Below are 22,119 nucleotides of genomic sequence, written 5' to 3' on the forward strand. Positions count from 1 at the left end.
TCGTTATAATAATACATTTTCTAGGCTTTCATTGAGTATATGTGTACGTATAATTACATTTCTTAAAAGGAGTGTGTGTGTGTGTGTGTGTCTACGAACTGTAGCAGCAAAAAAAAACACAACCACGTTAAGTCGTTTACTTTCTGTTGCCTTTAATTGCACAATAAAATATAAATTGTTGAGTATAAAATGGGAGAACATCATTAACTTGTTACGAAGGAAACATTAACTTGTATATTAACAAGCTAGTGTCTACTATTTAAAAAAATGCAGTGTAGTATACTGGCAAGAGAACAGGGTTAACTGTTGAAGGTTTAATTCCCAGGTGGGACAGTGTTATACCCTTGAGCAAGGTAGGCTATTTAATCAAAATTGCTTCAGAAAATAGCTAGCTATATATAAACTGTATTCTTAAAAAGTGCATATTTGAAATAACAAAATAAGTTTTATTACCGAATTATATCATTTAACCAAAGAATGTACAGACAGTGGGACAAGAACATGGCATTCATCTAATTTAGATTGTCTTTAGCCAGTATTTCCAGGGTATCAAAGCGTCAAGTTATGTCTTGAAAAATCAGTCACTGACTATACGTGTCAAATTTACGTGCTATTTTACTTGCTAGCCCTTGTGTTGTTATTCTGATCATATTCATTATACATAAATTCCCCTCGTGCGGACAATGTATGCAACTACACCGAAAGCAGAAGAACATGGCACGATAAGGAGAAACCCATTAGTGATGAAACAAGTCATAACTGGGTCTTGGTTTCTATGAGAACTATGCCAGTTCTGTTTATTTTAAACAGTTATTAACTATTTTTAACTATACTCTGCGAAAGCATGAGTAGTCTCAAGATGACTATCCTGGCGACCAATCTGTTCTATTGGGGAAAGCAACCGTTTGTCATCACACAAAACCATGAAACTGAAACTGACATGTCCCGTTGAAGATTCTCCACCAAGTGTAAACACCCAGACCTTCGCCACTCTTGCCATCCTGTACAGTAGAAACACTTTCTTGGGACTGCTACTCCCTTCATATACCTTCCCAAAGCCCCACCCAAAGGTAAACAAAATTCATACGCTTATTCAAATTCATCCAATCACAGACTATAAACAACATACAAAACCACGCCTGCTCATTAATGATGTCCTCGCTTTGTCAATCACTGACAGTTAAGCCAATCAACAAGTAAGATTGCTTCAGTCAAGACCACCCATTTCTTTGTTACGTTGTACGGTTTGGGCCAATCAACGACTGCGATTTTTTTACTCGAGCTGTTTTAAGACCCAGGAAGAAGTGGCTGTCTTATTCGCCTAATTGGGGATTTTGAAAGCTTTATTTTACAAAGGTGTTGAACTACATTGAGGTTGTCCATTTTAAATGAATTTTGTAGGGTTTATTTCCAAGCCTTCCGTTATGTACAACACTAAACCTCACAAAATGAAATGAAAGTGCACTTACTATACTTGGGATTATATATAATGGAAACACATGAATAATTCACACCCATGCATTGGACAACTACCCGAAATCACAGTATCAGCATTCATCATTTCGGAGCTTGAAGTGTCTGAGTATACTACAGCTGTTATCATATAGGCTAGCACTGCTTTCCGATCAGAATCAGTTTCCCAGTGCCTGCACTGAAACCCCTTCTTCCCTATTTAAATCGGTTTATATTTATATGAAAATAAACTTTTAAAGTTGAACACGTAGTCGGATACCTATGTGACCATTACATGTTCATTCTTACATGCTACATTTATAATTTAATTGACTAATTATATCGAAACTTACGAAAGATGATATATGCCTACATATACACTTGATTAAATCAATAAATAAAGCTCATAGAACCACAAAAAGTTTTGAAAGAACGTATGCCTGACTTTCACGGTTTGCATAAGAAAGTTTGTTTATTGAGCAGGCAAAAGCAACGGGCTTCTCGTCCCTGCCTCAGTGTTGCTCTGTTGGGTCCTGTAATGAAACCCGTGCGGGGCTGTGCCGGAGACCCCGCGCTACCTGCACCTCTATCGTCTCGGGTGAGTTTGTTACAATGTAGCAATTTCTCTATAAATCTGTAAACTCTATTAAAGCTGCATCATTCGCACACACCAAGCGTGATGCAAACACCACATTTATCTCCTTAAAAATGCCAGAATCCCGCAGGACCAGGTAGACGATCGATTATAAACTGATTGCCCAAACATACCCCAGGTCCAAGAGTATTCCAACATTAGCTAGCTAACTCAATATTTATACGCAATTGCTTTTAGGGGAGCAAATGTATATTCATGCTCATCTGTGATAACCGTTCAATGTTGAGTAAAGTCTTAAATTAATGTTATTGTCAAGTGACTACAATAATTTCAACATTATGAATCATTTCCCAAATGTGTGTATATACACTGCGTTTAAGTGTGTTTTATATATTTATATAAATATATACTGTGGTTGTATATCACAACTGCACATTCAGAATGTCACTACCTTCTCATTTAGGGAAAGACAAGATACAATTTAACCGTTCTCGAAAGGATGATGTCGTTTATGGAAAACGATTACAGATGGGTTAGCTAATTCAGTTGTATGCTATCTAGTTAGTAACAACACACATCACAACCGTTTTCCTCTTTTCCCCTTTCCTCCCCCTCTTTTTTCATCCGTCTTTGCATCATCTGACGAGCTTCAAGTAATCAATATAGAATACATAGCCAGAGAACAGATAGTAAGCACAAGTTTGCTGTGTTGTCTACACAGGTTCTGAAAGAAAGCTATAAGGTTTATCGATGTCTGGTGTTACTTTGGTCCCCGCCTACTTCAGCTTCCTAATGGGTGTTCATTTTAAACAAGATGTTAATATAGAATTTAGCTCGTGATTTTAAGAGAGAGAGAGTGTAGTTCATTATAGTATCTTCCATAACCGTGATATATATATTTTTTAAACATTCGCAGCAACACTCTGGACTGCACAAAACTGGTTTTGTTAGCCTGTGCATGGAAATTGCGCGTTTTTACTTGGAGGTTTGCAAGCAAAGAAACAAGCCTATCAAACCAAATTACTTCTTTTAAAAGCAATTGCATGTAGGTATTAGTTGACTATATCATAATGATGGTAGTAGCTTCTAGGCAGATTCAGGTGTATGAAATGCTTAATGTGTAGCATTCGTGTATCGTGTCACTCAAGATCCATTGCCTAGTTGATTGTTTAGTTTGATGTGGTTGAGTTGGGGCCTCGTCAGAGTTGTTTCATTTAACATTCAACGCGGTTTTCAAAGTTAATATTTACTTCCGGGTGCACCCAGGCCCGTTCGCTTGGGACACTCTTAATTTAACTATTAATAACCAATCCAGGTAATTTTGACAAAAATGTGAGTTGGATGCATCCAGCATATTTTCAAAACTTATAATTAAAAGAAAACTGAGATCACTCAATTAGAGAAGGGACAAAAATCTGAAGATGAACACGTGGAATGTGCTCGTTTCAGATAATTTAATACTGTAAGTTGCCCATTTTGATGAAGAGACATCAGTGACACGAAGCAGTGATGGCAGTTTTTAAGTCATGTGAAACCCACTAATAATGCACCCACAACTATAATAACCTTGGATAGTTCTGGTCAACAGAGCATGTTGATCAGCTGATTGCATCTGTTTTATCGGGAGTGCTTTTAAAATCCCCAATACAAGCGTTATATGACGCAACTTCACCTCTTCACAGTCCTTTTTAATTCTTTAAAAATCAGGATGGTGGTGTGAATGTAGGCTATCACTTTTCTTGCACAAACTCTTAAGATGTGGGCAGTTGGCTCACTAATTAATATTTTTTGTCTATAAAGGTCTTTTGATTCTTGTAAGTAGAGCGTTTTGTACGATTTTATTATTTGTTTGTTTCAAGTACTTTGGTTGTGAGGTACATTCATCTGAAAGCACTGTTGTACAACCTTCTCTTCCACTCATTTTGTCCCGATTGTGCTGTGTCCTGCAATGTCATAATCAACTTTTTTTTTAAAAGCTGTGCATTAAAATCTAGTGCAATTTTACATTTTCAGGATTCCCACTTTTATCTTTTTCCATGCGTTTACCTGTCGTCTCATATTTTGGCCGTAGAGATTAGCAGTTTTGAGTGTTAGTTCTGGAAGTAAATTAAAAGGATCACAACAAGAAATGAAAAAGTGACTTTTAGACTGAAGTGTACGGCAAAATACTAGAAAGGGGAATTAGTCCTCAGGTATAGTTGTTTTTAAGGGTGGGGATACAGGGCCTTGCTGGTGTTGAGTATAGGAATTGTGTGGTGATGATTGATTGATATTACTTCAGGCTTCATTGGGGTGTATCAAGAAAGCCTACCCTTAGAGATGCTGCTTGAACAGTTGCTGTATAGAACAATCCTTTTATCATGTTTTTGAAAGGTTTTGAGGAAAATTGTGTTATTATATGGTCTTTGAAAGAAGTAAACCTGACTTGTTATGTAAGCGACTGTTGTTTGTATATATCACAGGCAAACGTAATGGGGTCATTTGCCACAATTTCTCCAGGCTCTGCTGGAAATGTTCTCTAAGTAGCTGTATGTCAAATTTTGGCTGTGAAAGTCATGCTGGTTAAATAGCCTCTGCTTGCTAAATTGACAATAATGGTTGGGAGCATTGTAATTTTGTTTCAGTGATGAAAAGCTTTGAGGGGGAAATCTAGGCTAAAGCATACCTAGACCTCAGTCTAGATTTCTGACTATTTAACTCTGTGACCTCAGTCTAGGTCTCTAAGCCATCCTTATGCCACTCATAGTAACCACAGTCTAGATCTCTGACTCATCCTTCTATGCCTCCGTGACCTTAGTCTAGCTCTCCAAGTCATCCTTATACAACTCTGCAACCTCAGTGAAGGTCTGACTCATACTTATCCAACTCTGTGACCTCCGTCTAGAGCACTGACTCGTCCTTCTAAAATGTGTGAATGCAGTCGAGGTCTATAAAACATCACCATTCAACTCTGTGACCCCAGTCTAGGTCTCTTAAGTGTTCATGTACAACTGTGAGTTCTCCCCTGATCTGGCTGGTCATGGTTGCCTCTCAAAGTCATTGATTGCAGTCATCAAAGTATTCATGCGTGTGCAGGATTGAAGCCAGGGACGTGGCAAGAGAGTTTCTTTTGAACGCATCTTAAGAAGTGTCTTGTACTTCCTTGCAATATCTGTATAATGATTTAACAAGATGTTCTTCCGGGAAAGAACATTAGGCTGGCATTTTTTTAGTACTTGGAAGCCAGCACAAAAGCTATATAGAAATGCATTTTGTGATGTCATCCTCTGATGAGCATGACTCCAACCAACTCAGATTCTCATGGACACAAATGGTGACAAAACACAGGTTTCACTTATTTTATTTTTTTCAACATATTGTCACATTTATGAATACACTAGCATAAGTGACCAGGTTAATACTCGTTTCAACTGCCACGTAGGCCTGCATTTGAATCATACAGACCAGCATTATGTGCCTCAGCCTATCTACCACATAACCTTTTGATCCTGGCCGGCTCATTCCGCCATTTTTAGACTCATGTTTGGAGCATACTGTTTGTCTGTAGGTCAGGTGCTCGGTCAGCCTCCTGTATTCTGGTACGTTACTACAGCGTAGGGCTCTTTGTATTTCCATTCAGGTTGCTAAGCTGCTAAGCCACACGGCCGTCTTTAGGTCGGCCTATGTTGTCGTCTCAGGAGACAGGTTGGCCTGTTCAGATATTATCACGCGACGAAAAGGAGCCTCGACGGTCGAGCGTTGAGCGTTCTCCCCGGAGCCGTTCCTGGACTATCGCTCGCCCGTCCGGCCGAAGTTCGCGGGCTCCGTCTGAGCGGTCGTCGCACGCCTAACCTCCCGTTTCATTGCTTTGCAGTTGACATGGATGATGAAGATGGCAGGTGCTTGCTAGATGTAATTTGGTGAGTTTTCCCTTGGTTCCGTTTTTTGAAGACTCACATTCTACTGTTAGAGTGCCCTTACAGTAATGTTGTGTGGAAGACTTTTCACCTGCTCTTTCATTACATTACATTACATTCGAGGCATTTAGCAGACGCTCTTATCGAGAGCGACTTGCACAACATTTTACACAGCATTTGCACTGCATCCATTTATACAGCTGGATGTATACTGAAGCAACGCAGGTTAAGTACCTTGCTCAAGGGTACGGCGGCGGTGTCCTACCTGGGAATCGGACCAAGGCCGAGTCCGTACCCATTGTACTACACCGCCGCCTTACGCTTACACACTCAGGGTGTGTTCTGAATGACCCGCCGTGTAAACGAAACGCCCCTTAAACCGACCCTGGAACGATTAGCTATCGCGCTAAGCTCGCCTGTACGTCCACCCGGGGGAACGTGTGAAATGGGAGTGAGCTGCGCGGGTGTCATGGCGACGTGCAGGCCACAGGAAGCTTGCTTTTGCAGGTGTGAAAATGAGGGCCCCTTTCCAGGCCCGTGCGTAACGCTAACGTCTTTCTCCCCACACAGCGACCCGCAGGCTCTCAATGACTTCCTTCATGGATCAGAAACACACGTAAGTGTGAGCGAGCGTCGGATGGATGGATGGATGGGAGGGTGGTGAACGGGGGGGCGGGTGAGATGGAGGATGGGGGGGTGGGGGGAGTGTTCTCTGTTAGTTAGGCTCTCTCTCTTTCTTCTCCCCCCCCCTCCTCCTCACCCAACTAATTTTAGAAATCCTTTTCTCGCCTTTTTTCACGCAACCCAAAACATTGCACTCGTGTAGCACCGCGTACACGTGTCACAGGGGCGAGAAACACAAAGCCGCTGCACTCTCCCTCGAATACACTCGCACCCGCCCTGCGTGAGGCCCACCCCAGTGCCTGAGGACAGATGAAGACTATTCGACCCCCACTCCCCCTCCCTCCCCAGTTTACATGTGTGTCAGTCTCCCAGTGGTTTCCTCCTCTAATCAGTGTTCTGATATAGAATTTTACTGCATCACTTGATTTCAGTCCTGGAATAATTTTTTCCCCCCTCTCTCGAAAATGGAAGTAACGAGGAAATACTAATTAGTTTCCCAACTTCTCTGCTTCTTTTTTTCCGTTCTGTCTTTTTATGTGCTAATCCACCCCCTTTCGCTGCCCTCCTTTTTTCACCATCTCTCTCTCTCTCTCTGATTTGCTTGTCCTTTTCCCTGCTGGTCTGCTTCTGCTCTGTCCCCTTTTTTTTTTTTTTTTTTGCATTCTTCCCCTTCCTGTGTTTGCCGTCCCATGGCCCCTCTCTGTGTGCGTGTGTGTGTGTGTGTGTGTGTGTTCGTGTACATATGTGTCCGTGTGCATACGTGTCCATGTACATATATTTGTCCATGTACGTGTGTCCGTGTGCATACGTGTCCATGTACATATATTTGTCCATGTACGTGTGTCCGTGTGCATACGTGTCCATGTACATATATTTGTCCGTGTACGTGTGTCTGTGTGCATACATGTCTGTGTACATGCGTGTGTCTGGCCGCGTGCGCTCCTGTCCTTGCGTGTCTGTAGCTGGACACCGATGACCTGTTGGATGGCTCGGCTGACCCCTCCAGCTCCTTCTTCTCCAGTGCTGGGGTGAGTAACCCCCCCCCACAAGCTCCCCCCCCCCCCATTCGCACACCAGCCAACCCTGCCCACATGACCCACCTTACCTTTACGCAGGCTTAGGCCCATGCAGGCACACGCAACTCCAAACATCCTTTTCTAAAAAAACCCGTTTCTCCTTCGCTCGCTCTTTTTCTCCTCCGTTTTTAAGTTTCTCCTCCTCCCTCCCCCCCCCCCCCCCTTTCAGGAAATGTGTTACGGGCTGTCCTTTTTGCTCTCTCCTCCGTAATTTTCTTTCTCCGGTCCGCACGCCTCCGTGTAACTAATTAACCGCTCTTGCTCAACGTTGGGCTGTGTCGCTGCACCCGGGCACTGTTTGTCGTGTTTGCGCTAACCCCCTGTTCTTCCCCCTTCGACTCAGTGCAACGACAAAGCCCGTCCTGTTCGCCCGCACCTTACCGCTCACCGCCAGGCCGTGTGAGAGTCGGGCGTCGGGCCCGCTGGGGAACCAGGTGTCAAACTCGCTAATGTTTGCTTTTTATTGATTTCGACATCCCCCGCACCTCTCCTCCTCTTCCTGCCGTCCGCCACCTTCTTGTTCATTGCCGTGTCTCACTGTCTTCCCTCCTTTCTCTCTCCCTCTCTCTTTCTTTCTCGCTCTCTCTTTTTCTCTCTCCCTCTCTCTCTCTTTCCCGCTCTCTCTGTCTCTCTCCCACTCTCTCGCTCTTTCATCGCTCTCTCTGTCTCTCCCGCTCTCTCTCTCTCTCTCAGGGCCACATTCCCGAGGTCCAGACGGCCAGCCAGCTGTCGGCGAGCGTGCCGGCGGCGGTGCCGGGCGGGAGCGTGGACCTGGACTTCCTGGAGGACGCGGACATCCTGGGCGGGTCCCCGGGAGGGGGCGGGGCCGGGGGCGGGGCCGGGGAGCCGTGCGACATCCTGCAGCAGAGCCTGGCCGAGGCCAACATCACGGAGCAGAGCCTGCAGGAGGCCGAGGCCGAGCTGGACCTGGCCGCCTTCGCCGGCGCCTTCCCGGGCCTGACCGAGCCCTCCGGGGCCCCCGCCCTGGGGGTGGGCGTGGGGGTCGGGGTGGGCGCCCCGGCCCAGCTCTTCCCCGCCGGGCCGGCGGCCACGCCCCCCGGGGCGTCGCAGGACGCGATGGGCCCGTCGCTGGCTCACCCGGGCCTGCACCTGCAGCAGCAGGTGGTGAACAAGGCCATCAGCGTGCAGCCCTTCATGCAGCAGGTGGGCCTGGGCAACGTCACCCTCCAGTCCATCCCCGGCCTCCAGGCCCTGCCCAACGGGGCCCAGCCCGCCCACCTGGGCATCGGCCACATCCAGGTGGTGAGCCAGCCCACCGTCATGACCATCAACCAATCCGGGCAGCCCATCCTGGCCAAGGCCCTGGGCGGCGGCGGCTACCAGCTGCACCAGCCCGGCCCCGAGGCGGGGGCCGCGGGGGCCCAGGCCCGGCTGGGGGCCTCGGTCCTCAGCTCCCCCGGCGGAGGGGGGCTGCTGATCCAGGGGGGCAAGGCGATGAACGGAGCGGCGGTGGTGGCGGTGAGCAGCGGGAGCACCACCAGCGGGAGCAGCAGCACTCTGACCAGCTCGGCCGGCCTGCTCGGGTTCGGCGGCCTGCCCCTGGGCCCCGGCTCCGGCCCGCAGCAGCCGAAGACCCTCAGCCAGGCCCCGCTCATGCAGAACGTGATCATCCAGCGCACCCCGACTCCCATCCAGCCCAAACCCCCTCAGGGCGGGGTCATCCAGTCCCGGCCCCCCCCGGCCGCCGCCGCCGCCACCCCCTCCCTGCAGAGCGACGGCGGGAAGGTCCTGGCGGGCCAGCAGGCCCAGGTCCCCGTCTCCAGCGCCCAGAACGTGGCCTTCCTGACGGGGAAGCCCGGCGGGAACGTGGTCCTGAGCACGCAGGCGGGCCCCCAGGGCTCCCCGTTCCCCCAGGCCCTGTTCAAGCAGCAGAGCGTTCACCTGCTGAACCAGCCCGGAGGCATCGTCCTGCAGGGGCAGAACCCCCAGTTCCTGCTGCCCCAGCTCCAGGCGGGGGGCCAGATCCTGACCCAGCACCCGGGGGGCCACATCATCACCAGCCAGGGCCCCGGGGGCCAGCTCATCGCCAACCAGATCCTGGCCGCCGGCCAGAACCTCAACCTGGGCCAGGTCCTGGCCCAGCAGGGGCCGCCGGGCACCGCCCACATCCTGTCGGGACACATCCAGCTGCAGCCGGGGCAGATCGGGCACCCCGCCCTGTTCCAGATGCCCGTCTCGCTGGCGCAGACGCAGACGCACCCGGGCGCGGGCCCCGCCCAGACGGTCATCCAGGGGATGCCCGTGCAGAACTCGCTGGCCATGCTGAGCCAGGTGGAGGGCCTGGGCCCCGCCGTTAGCCTGCAGCCCCCCCTGCAGGCCGGAGGGAGCGTGGCGCCAGCTCCGTCGGGGCAGTGCCAGCCGGGCGAGGACCAGGCGGCCCACCCGGCCCCGCCTCCAGCCCTGGCCCCGCCCCCCTCCATCCTGACCGTGCAGACCGCCGCCTCCGTCTCCGTCCCCACCTCCTCCCTGTCGTCCTCCTCGCCGTCCTCCTCCTCCTGCTCCTCCTCCTCGTCTTCCGCCGGCGCCCCCGTGGCCTCGCACAGCCCCGGCAAGCTGCTCCTCCCCCAGGGCTCCGGAATGATCCTCAGCCACGAGTCCCTCCAGATGTTCCTGCAGCAGGTCAGTGTGTCCTGCCATTCGTTCACCCCTCCCTCCCTCCCTCCCTCCCCCCGAGCGTTAAAGCCAGCGATGTTAGCAAACAAACAGGCCCGGCCAACTGACCTCTGACAGTGATTTTGCTCTTCTCCTCCGAACCCGACCCCCAATGCGTTTTCACTCGCGTCAGGCAGCAGCAGCAACGAGCAGAGAGCGCCTCGCCCCCTTCTGGGTGCGCCCCCGCCTCTGTCATCGTCAGCGGCAGCGCTGTCCCCGCCCCCTCGCCCGGGGCGTGGCCTGGCCAGAGCTCCGCCCACCCTGTTGACCCCACCAGCGAGGCGGCAGCAGTGGTTTACCAGGTAGACACGCCCACCCCATTGCTCAGCCCTTCCCACTTGCTGCTGCAAACGCCGCTGATGAAGGACCCCGCCTTTCCCTGCAGTGTTGCTCCTGCTCAGTCTTTCCGTTTTTTTTTTGTTTTTTTTCCCCCCCCTGTTGCCAAGCGCTGCTCCTGATTGGATTCTGTTTAACCCTTTAAGATGTAAGATCACAATTGTGTGATGAGAATCTTCTTAACTGAACATTCTAATACTGATGTAACAATTCCTGCTGATAATCTGAAGCAATAGAGTTCCAGAACACTGACTTTTGAAAATTTGGAAAATACTTTGCAAAAAGCGTACTCTTCAAAGGGTTAATCCACTTGCTGTTGCCGTTTCCTTTTTCCCCCACACGTAGTATTGTTTTTAGAACTGGGTCAAACGCGTTGGAAATGCACTAACTCTTTAGAGGCCAGAAAGCAGAAGCGGAAAGTAGTCCTTCAGATTCTTCTAAGAAAGAACCTGTCACTGAATGTAGAGTCGTATGAATGAATATGTTGACCTTCGATACCGATGAAAGTAGGTGTCGCTTATAAAATTGTCAGGAGCATGCTGGAGATTTACTGCTGCCTAAATATTGAGATACTTCAAGTATGAACGCAGCGTTGATTGTCTCACCGACCAACTCTTGTGTCTCACCTCACCCCTTCCTATTTTGTGGTTGAACTGCCCATTGTACCTTAAATAGGCATGGTAGGGTTTGTCAGTTTTTTTTCTGAGTATCGTTTTTTTTTCTCTCCTGTCATCTCGTGGAGCATCGCTGCTTGTGGAGTTATTTCCCGCTCTCTCATGAAACTGGCCATAGCGTTGGCTAATGAGCTTCAGCTGTCCCTGTGTTTGAGTGCTTTCATTTCCTTGTGTAGTCTTTTCGCCGGGCATTTGCACGCGTGCGTGTTTACCCTGGTTTGTGGAAGTGTGTCGCCGGCTCCAGAGAGGCTTGTTTGTTTTGTGAGGCTGGTTACAAATTTGGCTACGGCTTATCACGCACTCTTGTTATCGCTGTGCGTTCGTCAGGTGCGATGCAGGTCACTCCTTCAGCTATATATAGTCAGTGTGGTCAGAAATGTGTGAAATGTGCGTGTGACTAATATAGTGTGTGTACTTGCTGAAATCTATTTTTCTTTCATTTAAAAAAAAGAGGCGCATGTTCTTTTTTTGGAGGAACAGGACTACACATGTGCATGGAATGAAATCCCTTTTAAAACATCTGTTCCTCGTTTCTTGGCTCCACCCACTGTAGCATACCCCTCACCCAAAAACTGACGGGGAACGCTGTGCTCTACACGGTCCGAACGTTATTTTCTCCACCGCCACACTACCCCCGTCGTACACACCTCTGCTTTTCTGTCATTACTTACCCGTCTGCTCATTGCCCAGGTCTTCTTGACCTACATTTTGCGGTCACTGCTGTTACTGTTCCCCTTTCTGTGTGAATTCCCCTACGGGGCCCCCGCTGCTCCCACTCCCTCTCGCTCTGCACCGAACCCTCAACTTTCTGGGAAACGGCACCGACGTTCTTTGGCCAAAATGTTCCTTGACACCTCAAGCCCCCATGACCCCAGGTCTACACCCTCCACTGCCCCAAGTCTTGATAATCTCAGCGAGACTGTAGTCTAAGATAACATAGACTGTAGTCTGCGAGTGCACCCTTGAAAAGGACTGATATTTTAGGACAATATTTTTACTGTCAGGCTTTGAAGGCAGCTCAATGCGCCATCAGGTTTTGACAATAAATGAACTTGTGTTTGTGTTATATTTTGCTTTGTGTTTTTTCATGATTTTTATTTTTTTATGCGTGCTCTGATTTGTGTTCTGTAGTTTGGGAATTCTAGTTTTATAACAACTAGCCTCGGTGTGTTCGGCCATTTTTTAAAAACCTGCTAGATACCTGAAGTGCCAGTTGCAAAGTGGAGGGAAAAGTAAAACTGAAACTGAGAGGTTCATTTTCGGAACGTTTTTAACCGAAGCCGAGTAACGACTATTCTAACCGCGGGCTACTGTGTCAGTAGTTTGGCAATACTGCTTTGTGGTTTTTGGTTCTCTCATGTATATACTTTGCAACCGCCCATGCAGTGGAAGCCTGAAATGAACTGGTGGAGTTGGAGGCGCTGTGGTTCCGTATCGCGGTTGTATCAGTACTGTGCCAAAAGCCGATTTGCGATTAATGCTGAAACGATGTAACTTGGCAGCGCATTTCTCCCCCGTGCTACTTCCGGTGTCGCGTGCGCATTACCGCCGCTTTCGCTGCTTGTTTTCTCCCGTTTCGTCAGTTGATTTTTAACATGCCAGGGCTTCTGCCTTTATTCTCCCGCTGTGTGTTTGTGTTTCTGAAATACAGTGCAGTTGTGTTTCATGCTGTTTTTTTTTAATTTTTTTTAAGAAAAGGCCTTATGATGTGTAAGTATCTTCTCTGACAGCCGAATGCATTTGAAAGTCAACACGAATGGCCAGTGAAAGATAATTATAAGCACATAAGGGACATCTATAAAATATGGTTTGAGTGTTTTTTAATTGAACATCTTCCAGGTAATTAACAAGCAATGGGCCTAATTAATTGGGCAATAGGAAATTTAAGTGTTTCAAGCATGTTTACAAACTAGTGTTTTATAGTGCGTGTCTCATTTTGAGTTATTTGTATTGTTGCTGCGCTGTTACCTTTACTACCTGCTTGTTATTTAACTTTCAGTGCACAATGTTTCTACACTTGATCTGTGAGTAGAAAAGCAGTCATAAAGTTTTGTAACATTATAGCCAACCAAAATTGAAACTATGCTTGTATTTGCGGTTATAATCCTTGTATCTCACTTGCGTATCAACCCTTTTTTCCCCCGTTAAACAAATGCAGATCCCAGGGCATCAGCAGCAGCCGAAAGTTCTGGGGACGTCGCCGTCGCACCCCCTGGTCACGCACACGGCCCCCCCCGCTCTCCTGCAGTCGGACAGCCCCCAGCCCCTGCAGCCCTCGCCGCTGATTTTGGGCCAACAGATCCAGTCGCCCCACCACCAACGGCCCCCCTCGGAGCCCCCGCCCCAGATCCAGGCCCAGCCCCTCTCCCGGCCCCCGTCTCGCTCCTGCACCCCGTCCTCCGCCCTGCCCTCCCTCTTCATCATCCACAACCAAATCGGGGGCTCCCCCCAGCACGCGCCCCAGGCCCCGCAGGTCCTCCAGCAACCCCCCAGGCCCAGGCCCAAAGTCGGCCCCCGTCCCAGCCCGCCCCCTTCCAGCCGGACGCGCCCCCCTCCTCCTCCTCGCCCAAGCCCCCCCAGGCCCCGGCCACGCAGTTCCTCCAGTTCGCGGCCCCCCCGGCGAGCGCCTCGGGGGCCAAGCAGCAGATGCCCCTGCTGAGCCTGACCCCGGAGCAGCAGCACACGCTCCAGCTGGTGAGCGCCCAGCTCCAGACCCTGTCGGCCATTGCGCAGCCCTCCCCCCAGCAGAAGCAGCTCCTGGACAGGCTGCATCAGGTAAGAGTCTCCCCTGCTTCCCGAAGCGGCCCTGGAGCTCCTGGGTGTAGCGTAGCATAGCGCACCGCGCCGCGCGTTAGCATGCTAACGGCACTTTCTGCTTTCTGCACTTACAGGTCCAGCACAGTATTATCCTGCAGGCCAAGCAGCAGGCGCAGGTCCAGCTGCAGACGCAGCTGCAGGCCCAGACGCAGCTGCAGGCGCAGACGCAGCTGCAGACGCAGACGCTGTCCATCCCCTCCAGCCAGTTCAGCCCTCAGCAGGACCCGCCCGCCGCCCAGGCCGCGACATCATCAGTCAGCGCCAGCACCTCACTGCTGCACCAGACGTCAGTGCTGGTGAAGACTCCGGCTACAGGTCAGTCTGCTCTCTCCTGGGGTTCTGCAGTCTTATTTTTTAAAGTTTGTTCTGTCATAAAAAAAAAAGTATTGGAGAACTTTTAGTATAGTAAATGTGTTCAGTCCAGCTTAACACAGTAGTCACCTATAAATTAGCCCCGTAATGCTAATAGAAAACACACTCACACACTGTGATGCTTGTTGTTGTATCATGAGGCCACCCAAGGTGACTGAGGTGTGTTTTTTTGGGTGGGTGTTCACTCTCTTCCGGTGTTGTCCTCCCCTCAGTGTCCAGTGAAGTCAAGGTGTTCCCGGGAGCCCCTGGTGGGGGGGCGGTGGTCTCCGTCGGCGCCGGGGGGGCCCCTGTCAGCCTTACTCAGTCCACACAGGTGAGGAACGGGCCCGGGCTCGCGCCTGAGCTTAGCGCCGAGCGGCGTCAAACCCGGAGTGACCGAACGCGAGGACACGCGGTGTCACTGATGCCAAGCACCGCGAGCGCTGATAGCTCCCCCTTGTGGAGAATCTTCAGCCTGCTAAACGTGAGTGAGTGAGTCAATCAATTAGTGAGTGAGTCAGTCAGACAGTCAGTCAGTGAGGGAGGGAGTGAGTAAGTCAGTGAGAATGAGTGAGTCAGTCAGTCAGTCAGTGTGAGAGTCAGTCAGTTAGTCAGTCAGTCAGTGTGAGAATGAGTCAGTCAGTCAGTAAGAGAGTGAATGAGTGTGTGAGTCAGTGAGTGAGAGAGTGAGTCAGTCAGAAGCCAGGTCCATGCGGTGCTTCGTCTCTAAAAAGAGACTCTTTCCCGCTCTCACTGTTTTGTGTTCTTTCCGTTTTTCAGGCGAAGCAGGGAGTGATCAGCTCGGCCGGAGCCCTGCCGGTGGCCAAAGGGGGCTTGCAGGCGGTCGCCACGGGAACCTCCCAGACGAGCGCCCCGCAGCCTCCCGCCCCGACGCAGACACAGGTGAGGGGGGGCACGTGACCGCGGTCCTTTCTGACAGATCAGACCGCAGGAGAACCGCAGCCGTTTCCGGTCTGCGAGATGCGACCGGGCGGCTCGGCGAGGGAAATCGGCGCTTTCGTTAGTTCCGCAAACGAGGGGCTGATTTGTCGCGCCCGCCGCGCCGTTTTGCCGCCCAGACGTTCTGCAGTCACAGAAAAGGGAAGTGAGAAAGGAAGTGCGCTTTCGCTGTCGGGCTCCCTGTCTCTCGGGCGCCTGGTTTTCGCTCACTGGTGTGCGTTTTCACTCTGATTTACTGCTCTGATTTAAAGCCGTCGCACTGCAGTTGACCCAGTGAATATTGTCATGTTCAATCCCTCAGACCACGACTCTGAAGATGCCTTTTTCCATGAAGCCCAGCAAGGAGGCCAGGTTTGTGATTACCTGTGTGCGCGTGTGTGTGCGTGTGTGTGGCTGTGTGTCTGAATGCGTGCTCTAGAGCTGCATTTTTGGCTTGTATTGTTTTTATTCCTTATTTGCAAGCTATACCATGACCTCACATAACCCCTTTCTTTTCCAATCCACCTTTCTCCACCCCTCTACCTCTCCATCCTTCTCCATCTCTCTCTCTCTCTCCTGCTCCCTCTCTCTCTCCTCCCTCCATCCCTCTCCTACTGCTCTCCTCCCTCCCTCTCTCTCTCCCTCCCCTCTCTCTCCCTCCCTCTCCACTGTTCTCTCTCTCCCTCCCTCCCTCTCCCTCTCTCTCCCTCCCTCCCTCTCTCTCCCTCAGGATGCTGGAGCAGTTGAGGAAGCAGCAGGGCTCGGTGCTCCGCCCTGACTACGGCTCACCTTTCTGTTCTTACGGCGACGCCCTGCAGAGGCTCGTCCCCTACCACCTGTACCAGGGCACCCCGTGCTCCCTGCAGGACTACTGCCGAGGTGGGGCCCCGCCCCCGAGCCCGCCCCCTCAGCCCTCAGTGAAATTATATTTGCATAGCGCCCTTGTGCACAGAATACCCTGAGCAGTTTGTGGTGTGCTGCTGTACAGAGTGTGGGTTTCCTGTGTGACCTTCCCCTCACACTCTGTCTCTCTCTCTCGCTCTCCCCTCCCTCCCTCCCTCTCTCTCTCTCTCTCTCTCTGCAGTGGATACGGAGTTTGAGAGCGTGTCCAGCCAGCTGCTGAAGAGAACTCAGGCCATGCTGGATAAATACCGGCTGCTGCTGTTCGAGGAGTCCAAGGTACCATTGACCATTTCTGCTTTCTGTGTGTGCGTGTGTGTGTGTGTGTGTCTGTGTGTGTGAGAGAGAGTCAGTGTATGTGAGTGTGCGCATGCGTGCGTCCGTGTGTGTGTGTGTGTGTGTGCGTGTATGTGAGTATGAGTGTCTGTGTGCGTGTGCTTGTGCATGTGTGTGTGTGAGAGAGAGTCAGTGTATGTGCGTGCGTGTGTGTGTGTGTGTGTGTGTCTGTGTGTACCCCTCCCCGTGTGCTGTGCAGCTGTGATACTCTGCTTGTCTTTCACTCTTTGAGCAGAGGCTGGGCCCCTCGGCCGAGATGGTGATGATCGACAGGATGTTCATCCAGGAGGAGAAGGTGGCGCTCAGTCAGGAGCGGGTGCTGGCCAATGAGAGGCCAGGTAGGTCACCGGCCTCGCGCTCGCCGCACAGTCCTAGTGCGCACACGCTGCCGTGGCAACGGTCCGACCTCTCCTCTCGCCTTCCTCCCGCAGACGAGTACGCGGCCCTCCAGAACGCGTCCGGCTCCGCCCAGCTCCCCTCATCCGCGGAGTCCAGCGACGTGAAGCCGGCGGTCACAGCGAGCCTCACCGCCACGCCCACCCCCGCTGCCCCTGGCCCCGCCCCCACTCCCGCCCCCGCACCCAGCCCCGCCCACTACCCACCCACTAAATTTGTGATAAAGCAGGGAGGGGGCGGGGCTTCTGTGTCCTGGTCCACGAGCTCCGCCCCCACCCCGGCAGCGAGGCAGGGGTCGACGGGCCAGGCCCCTGCCCTGAGCTCCGCTCCCCCCGCCGCCTCCTCCTCCTCCTCCTCGCGGCGCGGGGGCGGGGGCGGGGACGAGGACGAGGACGCCCTCCCCCAGCGCAGCAGCCGGCCCCCCATGAAGACGTACGAGGCGCGGGGGCGGATCGGGCTCAAGCTGAAGATCAAGCAGGAGGCGGGGCTAAGCAAGGTGGTGCACAACACGGCGCTGGACCCGGTCCACTCTCAACCGCAACCGCGACCGCAGCCGCGACCACAGCAGCGCTCGCCGCCAGCAGAGCAGCAGCCGCAGCCGCCGCGGTCGACCGCAACAGCGACGGCCGTTATCAGGACTCCGCCCCGCCCCGGCGCCTCCGACTCTTCGTCGGCCGTCGTCGCGGCAACCGCACCCGCAGGCCCCGCCCAGGGCATCACGGCTCCCCCGTCGTCGTCGTCGTCGTCCTCTCTTCCTTCGTCGTCCTCCTCCTCGTCGACGCCGGCGCCGTCTTCGACGCAGATGAACGGGACCCTGGATCACCACGAGGTGGGCGGGGCCAAACAGAACCCCGCCCACTCCACCCCGCCCCCCATCACCTGCCGGCTCCCGCTGCGCAAGACCTACCGGGCCAACGTCAGCCCCCCCGTGCGGCCGGGGGTGGTTGGGGGCGGGGGCCCGGCCCACCCCGCCCCCCGACCCCCCGCCCCCCTTTGCCTGTCCCCCGCCCCCTCCCCTCCAGGCCGGACCGTGATCGCCAGCGTCAAGGTGGAGGACCGGGGGGGCATGCCCCACCCTCAGGCCCTCACGAACGCGAACGCCGGGGGGGGCGGCGCCGGCGTCGGCGGGGGGGGGCCCAACGCCTCCTCCAACGCCCAGCGCTCCCCCCCGGGTTTCATACAGGAGGTGGAGGAGGCCTTTTACCGCGGCATGATCAAAAACCGCCACCGCCCCCGCGAGCAGGAGGAGGAGGAGGAGGCGGAGCAACGAGAGGAGGGGGCGGGGCCTAAGCGAGCCCATGCCGGGAGGGGCGGCAAGAACAAGGAGCGGTCGTCCGTGGCGCCCCCTTCCCCCGGCGGCTCCCCCTGCTCCTGGGACTCGCTGCTTCCCGCCAAGCGGCGCAAGTCGGACTCGCCGGACGTGGACAACGCCAGCTTCTCCAGCGGCAGCCCGCCCCCCGACGACTCGCTCAACGAGCACCTGCAGAGCGCCATAGACAGCATACTCAACCTGCAGCAGGGGCCGGCCCCTCCCGGCGCCGGGCCCCCCGCCCCGGGCAGGGGCCAGCGGCAGGCGGCGGGCCCCTACAGGCCGGCCGCGCCCTCGGGGGGGGCCGGGGGGGCCGCCGCCGTCGCCGCCGCCGGGGACTTTGCCGCCCGGGGCCGCAACGGGAAGCTGGTGCCGCAGACACACGACAGATAGCGGCCCCGCCCCCTCCACCGGTCCGGCGGCAGGGACTGGAACGATTTCCGGAGGTTTCTGAGGGGGAGGGGGATGGGGGGGGTGGACTCTCTGTGCATATCTCTGTGCTGTGTTCAGCTGTCTCCGTGGCGACTGTCTGTCAGGAGGGTTTCAGAGGGGCGGAAGGAGGTGCTTAGTCTTTAAACTGAGCCTCAGGTTTGGCTGGTGGGGGGGCGGCAGGGGGAGCTGTGTGGTACGGCACGGTTTACCCTAACAAAAAGGCCCAAAAAAGGCACTGGGCAGCAGTTTCCTTGGGTCAAACGCAGTGTGCTTAGCTGTAGTTTAACCCTGTGGCTTAAACCCCTAGACCCCCACAGATCTGCATGTCAACTGGAACAGTGATCCAACGCTGTGGAGTAAGGATTAGCTGTTCCAGTTGACGTACAGTTTTGTGGTCTGTAGGATTAAGCCTGAGGTTTGAACTCCAGCTGAAGGCACTGCGTTCACCCCTAGTGTCTTCATAACCTCCGTGGTGCACGGGCACCTGGCCAGGCTGAGCGGTGTGACTCAGAGGGGAAATGGCGGGGATCCAGGCTCCGTCAGGGCGACGGACAGAGCCGCCGTCGGTACTGTGCTGCAGGGAAAGACTCGCCCGCTCCGCAGTCCATTTCGGCTCCGCCCACTTCCATCGTTTCAAGTGTCCTTAACAAGTGCCGCGTCCCGGGGTCTTTTTTTCCCTCTCGCACAAATCTCGCTGGGACCCCCCGTCCGAACCAGGGTCGCTTTACTGCACCTCACAATGGTTTGGGCAGGACGAAATCCCGCGTAGGTGACTTAAGCACCTCCTTTTCCGGGTCGATGTTTTTGCGTTTGGAACCGGTCCGTCAGTCAGTCCGTGGGGTTTCGGGCGTGGCTGAAGACAACCAAAACAGTACCGAGGATTTAAAATGGCCGGCCCTGTTGCTGCCACACTGCACTCACAACCAGGAAGCAGAATCAGGTTTTTTGTCAGGATATAAATACTGCTTGCTCGTGCGTTATCGCAGCCAAAGGTGGGGTTGCCTGCCTGGCGTCTCTCGAACTTAAATGGCCTTTCTCTGGGACAGGAAAACCCAGCTGGCTGGAGATATGGCAACACTTGTCAAAAGCACATCGATTATAACTGCCTGTCAGGCTCTGCACCCCACCCCCCGGCCAGTGATGTCATAGAGGGGGAGAGGCTCACTGTTGCATTCTGCGCTCTGATTGGTCCCACCTGTGTTGTTTCTCCTATCATTCCATGTCTTTGGTGTTTGTGTGCTTTTCATTTTGTCTGTTTCCCCGGCTCTTGGGAGTTAGCCTGTGCTCACTTGCTCTCACACGGTGGCAGTAGCGGACGGTTCATAGCGGTGGTCTTCATTCCTGGTCCTGGAGAGCCGCAGGGTCCGCTGGTTTCTGGTTTTTTTTTTTTTCGCCTTCAGCAACCAGTTCAGACCCAAGAAACCGGGTGAGGTTAGTCAGCTGTGTAGATCGACTGCTTTAACCGATCGATTAAGCGCCGGGTGACTACGAAAGCCAGCATGCCTTGCGGCTCTCCAGGACCAGGAGTGAGGATCGCTGGCGTGTATCATAGCGTAGGTCTGGAGCTCAGCCGGTGAACTGTTATCAGTTTACATTCCTGCAGACCCTTCACACACACAGCTGTGCATACTTCAGATTTTATTATTTAAATCGAATTCCAGAAACTGTCCAGGAAGGGATTTGTTGGTTGCAGCTCCTGAGCGAGAGAAAACGGGAGAAGTTTGGGAAGTGTGGCCCGTGTATGCCTGTACATGGGGGACCCACTGCGCAGTCCGTCCATCTGTCTGTTTCTTTCTGTCCGTCTGTCTTTTCTCTTTGTGTCCGTCTTTCAGACTTTTCCGTTCACGTTTTTCCCCCCTTAGCGTTTTGCTGTTGTCCTGGTACCCCTGTACGTACATCACTGTTTCCCTGTATTCCACAGCCAATCATGTTTCGGTGTCTCTGTTTAGCAGACGTGTCACTTCCTGTAGTTCCTTGTTTTCAACACTGGGTGGCAGCAGTCAGTCCTGACATGGCATATGACAGGGTTTGAACTGGGGAAAGGTGTGGAATTCTGAGCCCTTTTTCTATTGCTTCACCATCTCTTCTCTGAAGTGAATTTTCTGTTCATCTTTCTCTTCTCGTAGTGTAAGTCTGGTGAACTTCCTGGGGACACAAGAGGCTTGTGTGGTGTGAATTGTCTGTACTGGGATTAGGTGGTCAGTGGCACAGTTCAGGTCTGTGGTTAACCAAAACGACCCAGGTTTAACAGAGCCCAACAGACTTATTGTGGCTTACAGCTAGCCTACAGGTAATGACCGGTCTGTCTCTTTGTATCTGGGAACACTGTACATGTGTAATGGGGTTTTTAAAAACAGTACAAAAATACCTTTTTTTTTGTTTGTTTTTGCTTGTTTTAAATGGTCAAACGGCTCTTAAATTATGTCCAGGAGTACATATCGGTTGTTTTTGTGGATTGAGAACAGAACGACCCCACAGTTTGTAGAACTGGAGCCGTTCGAGGTTGGTCGTGGAACGCAGTTTTACGGTTCATTTTGAACAGCCTGGCTACACATGTGCTGAGATAAATGGAGGTGGTGTATTCACTTTATGTAAGGCCTAGCCTGTGTGCCGTACCTGAGAATGTGAACATGATCCATGCATACCGGGCTACTCTGGAGAAAGCACTGGACACAACACAGACCATGCGAAACGCATGAATTTCAGTCGTTCAAGTTAAAAAAAAAAAAAAACAGTTTGAAATGGTTAAACCCGGACCGTTTCTCATCGTCTCTCTTCAAACATACCGAATCTGTCTCTGTCCCTCTCCCTGGCTCCCTCCGCTAAGCCTTCTGGGAAACCAAGATCGAGCGGCATAAACCGTGAATGAAAAAAGAATAATACTAAAAAAGAAACATTTAAAAATGTAAGAGAATTTGAAATATAGTACTACAGATTAATTTTGTACTGTATTTATTGTGTATAATGACAAGACTTTTTTTAAAAGAACTGTACATTTAGTAATACTGTAAATTAAACCTTGCTTCTTTTTAAAAAGACGAATGTAGTTTTCTCTTTATTGGAGCAGATTTTACTTTGCAGTGGAAGAGGACGTCTATGCCAGGATATAAGGTGGGATGCACCATGTGAGCCTGGAAATTGATTCTGCTTATTGATACGACAGTGGGCATTCATATTGCAGTTCATTCCAGTTGCCACCAGGTGGTGCTTGTGATTTACTGTGCCGAAGTTTAGTGGTTGAATGGAACTGTGTTTGGCCAGAGGGGCGTAGAGGAAGGGAGGAGCAGTTTGGAATTATGATGTTCGGGGGGGG

The 22,119-nt window shown here is 52.2% G+C and overlaps 1 protein-coding gene across 1 annotated transcript; it reads left to right on the top strand.

The window, feature by feature from the left end:
- The first annotated feature begins 1,401 nt into the window (after positions 1-1,401).
- Positions 1,402-21,844, top strand: LOC135263972 (BRD4-interacting chromatin-remodeling complex-associated protein-like). The gene is given in 16 exon segments (XM_064352510.1): positions 1,402-2,050; positions 5,901-5,946; positions 6,514-6,559; positions 7,530-7,595; positions 8,337-10,289; positions 10,457-10,618; positions 13,485-13,812; positions 13,815-14,101; positions 14,218-14,458; positions 14,728-14,828; positions 15,275-15,397; positions 15,756-15,805; positions 16,164-16,312; positions 16,518-16,612; positions 16,905-17,007; positions 17,101-21,844. Coding segments are annotated over 15 exon segments (5,412 nt in total). The 5' UTR covers positions 1,402-2,050; positions 5,901-5,905; the 3' UTR covers positions 18,768-21,844.
- The last annotated feature ends 275 nt before the right edge of the window (positions 21,845-22,119 follow it).

Source organism: Anguilla rostrata, chromosome 9 (assembly GCF_018555375.3).
Source record: "Anguilla rostrata isolate EN2019 chromosome 9, ASM1855537v3, whole genome shotgun sequence".
In the NCBI taxonomy this organism is placed as follows: Eukaryota; Metazoa; Chordata; class Actinopteri; order Anguilliformes; family Anguillidae; genus Anguilla; species Anguilla rostrata.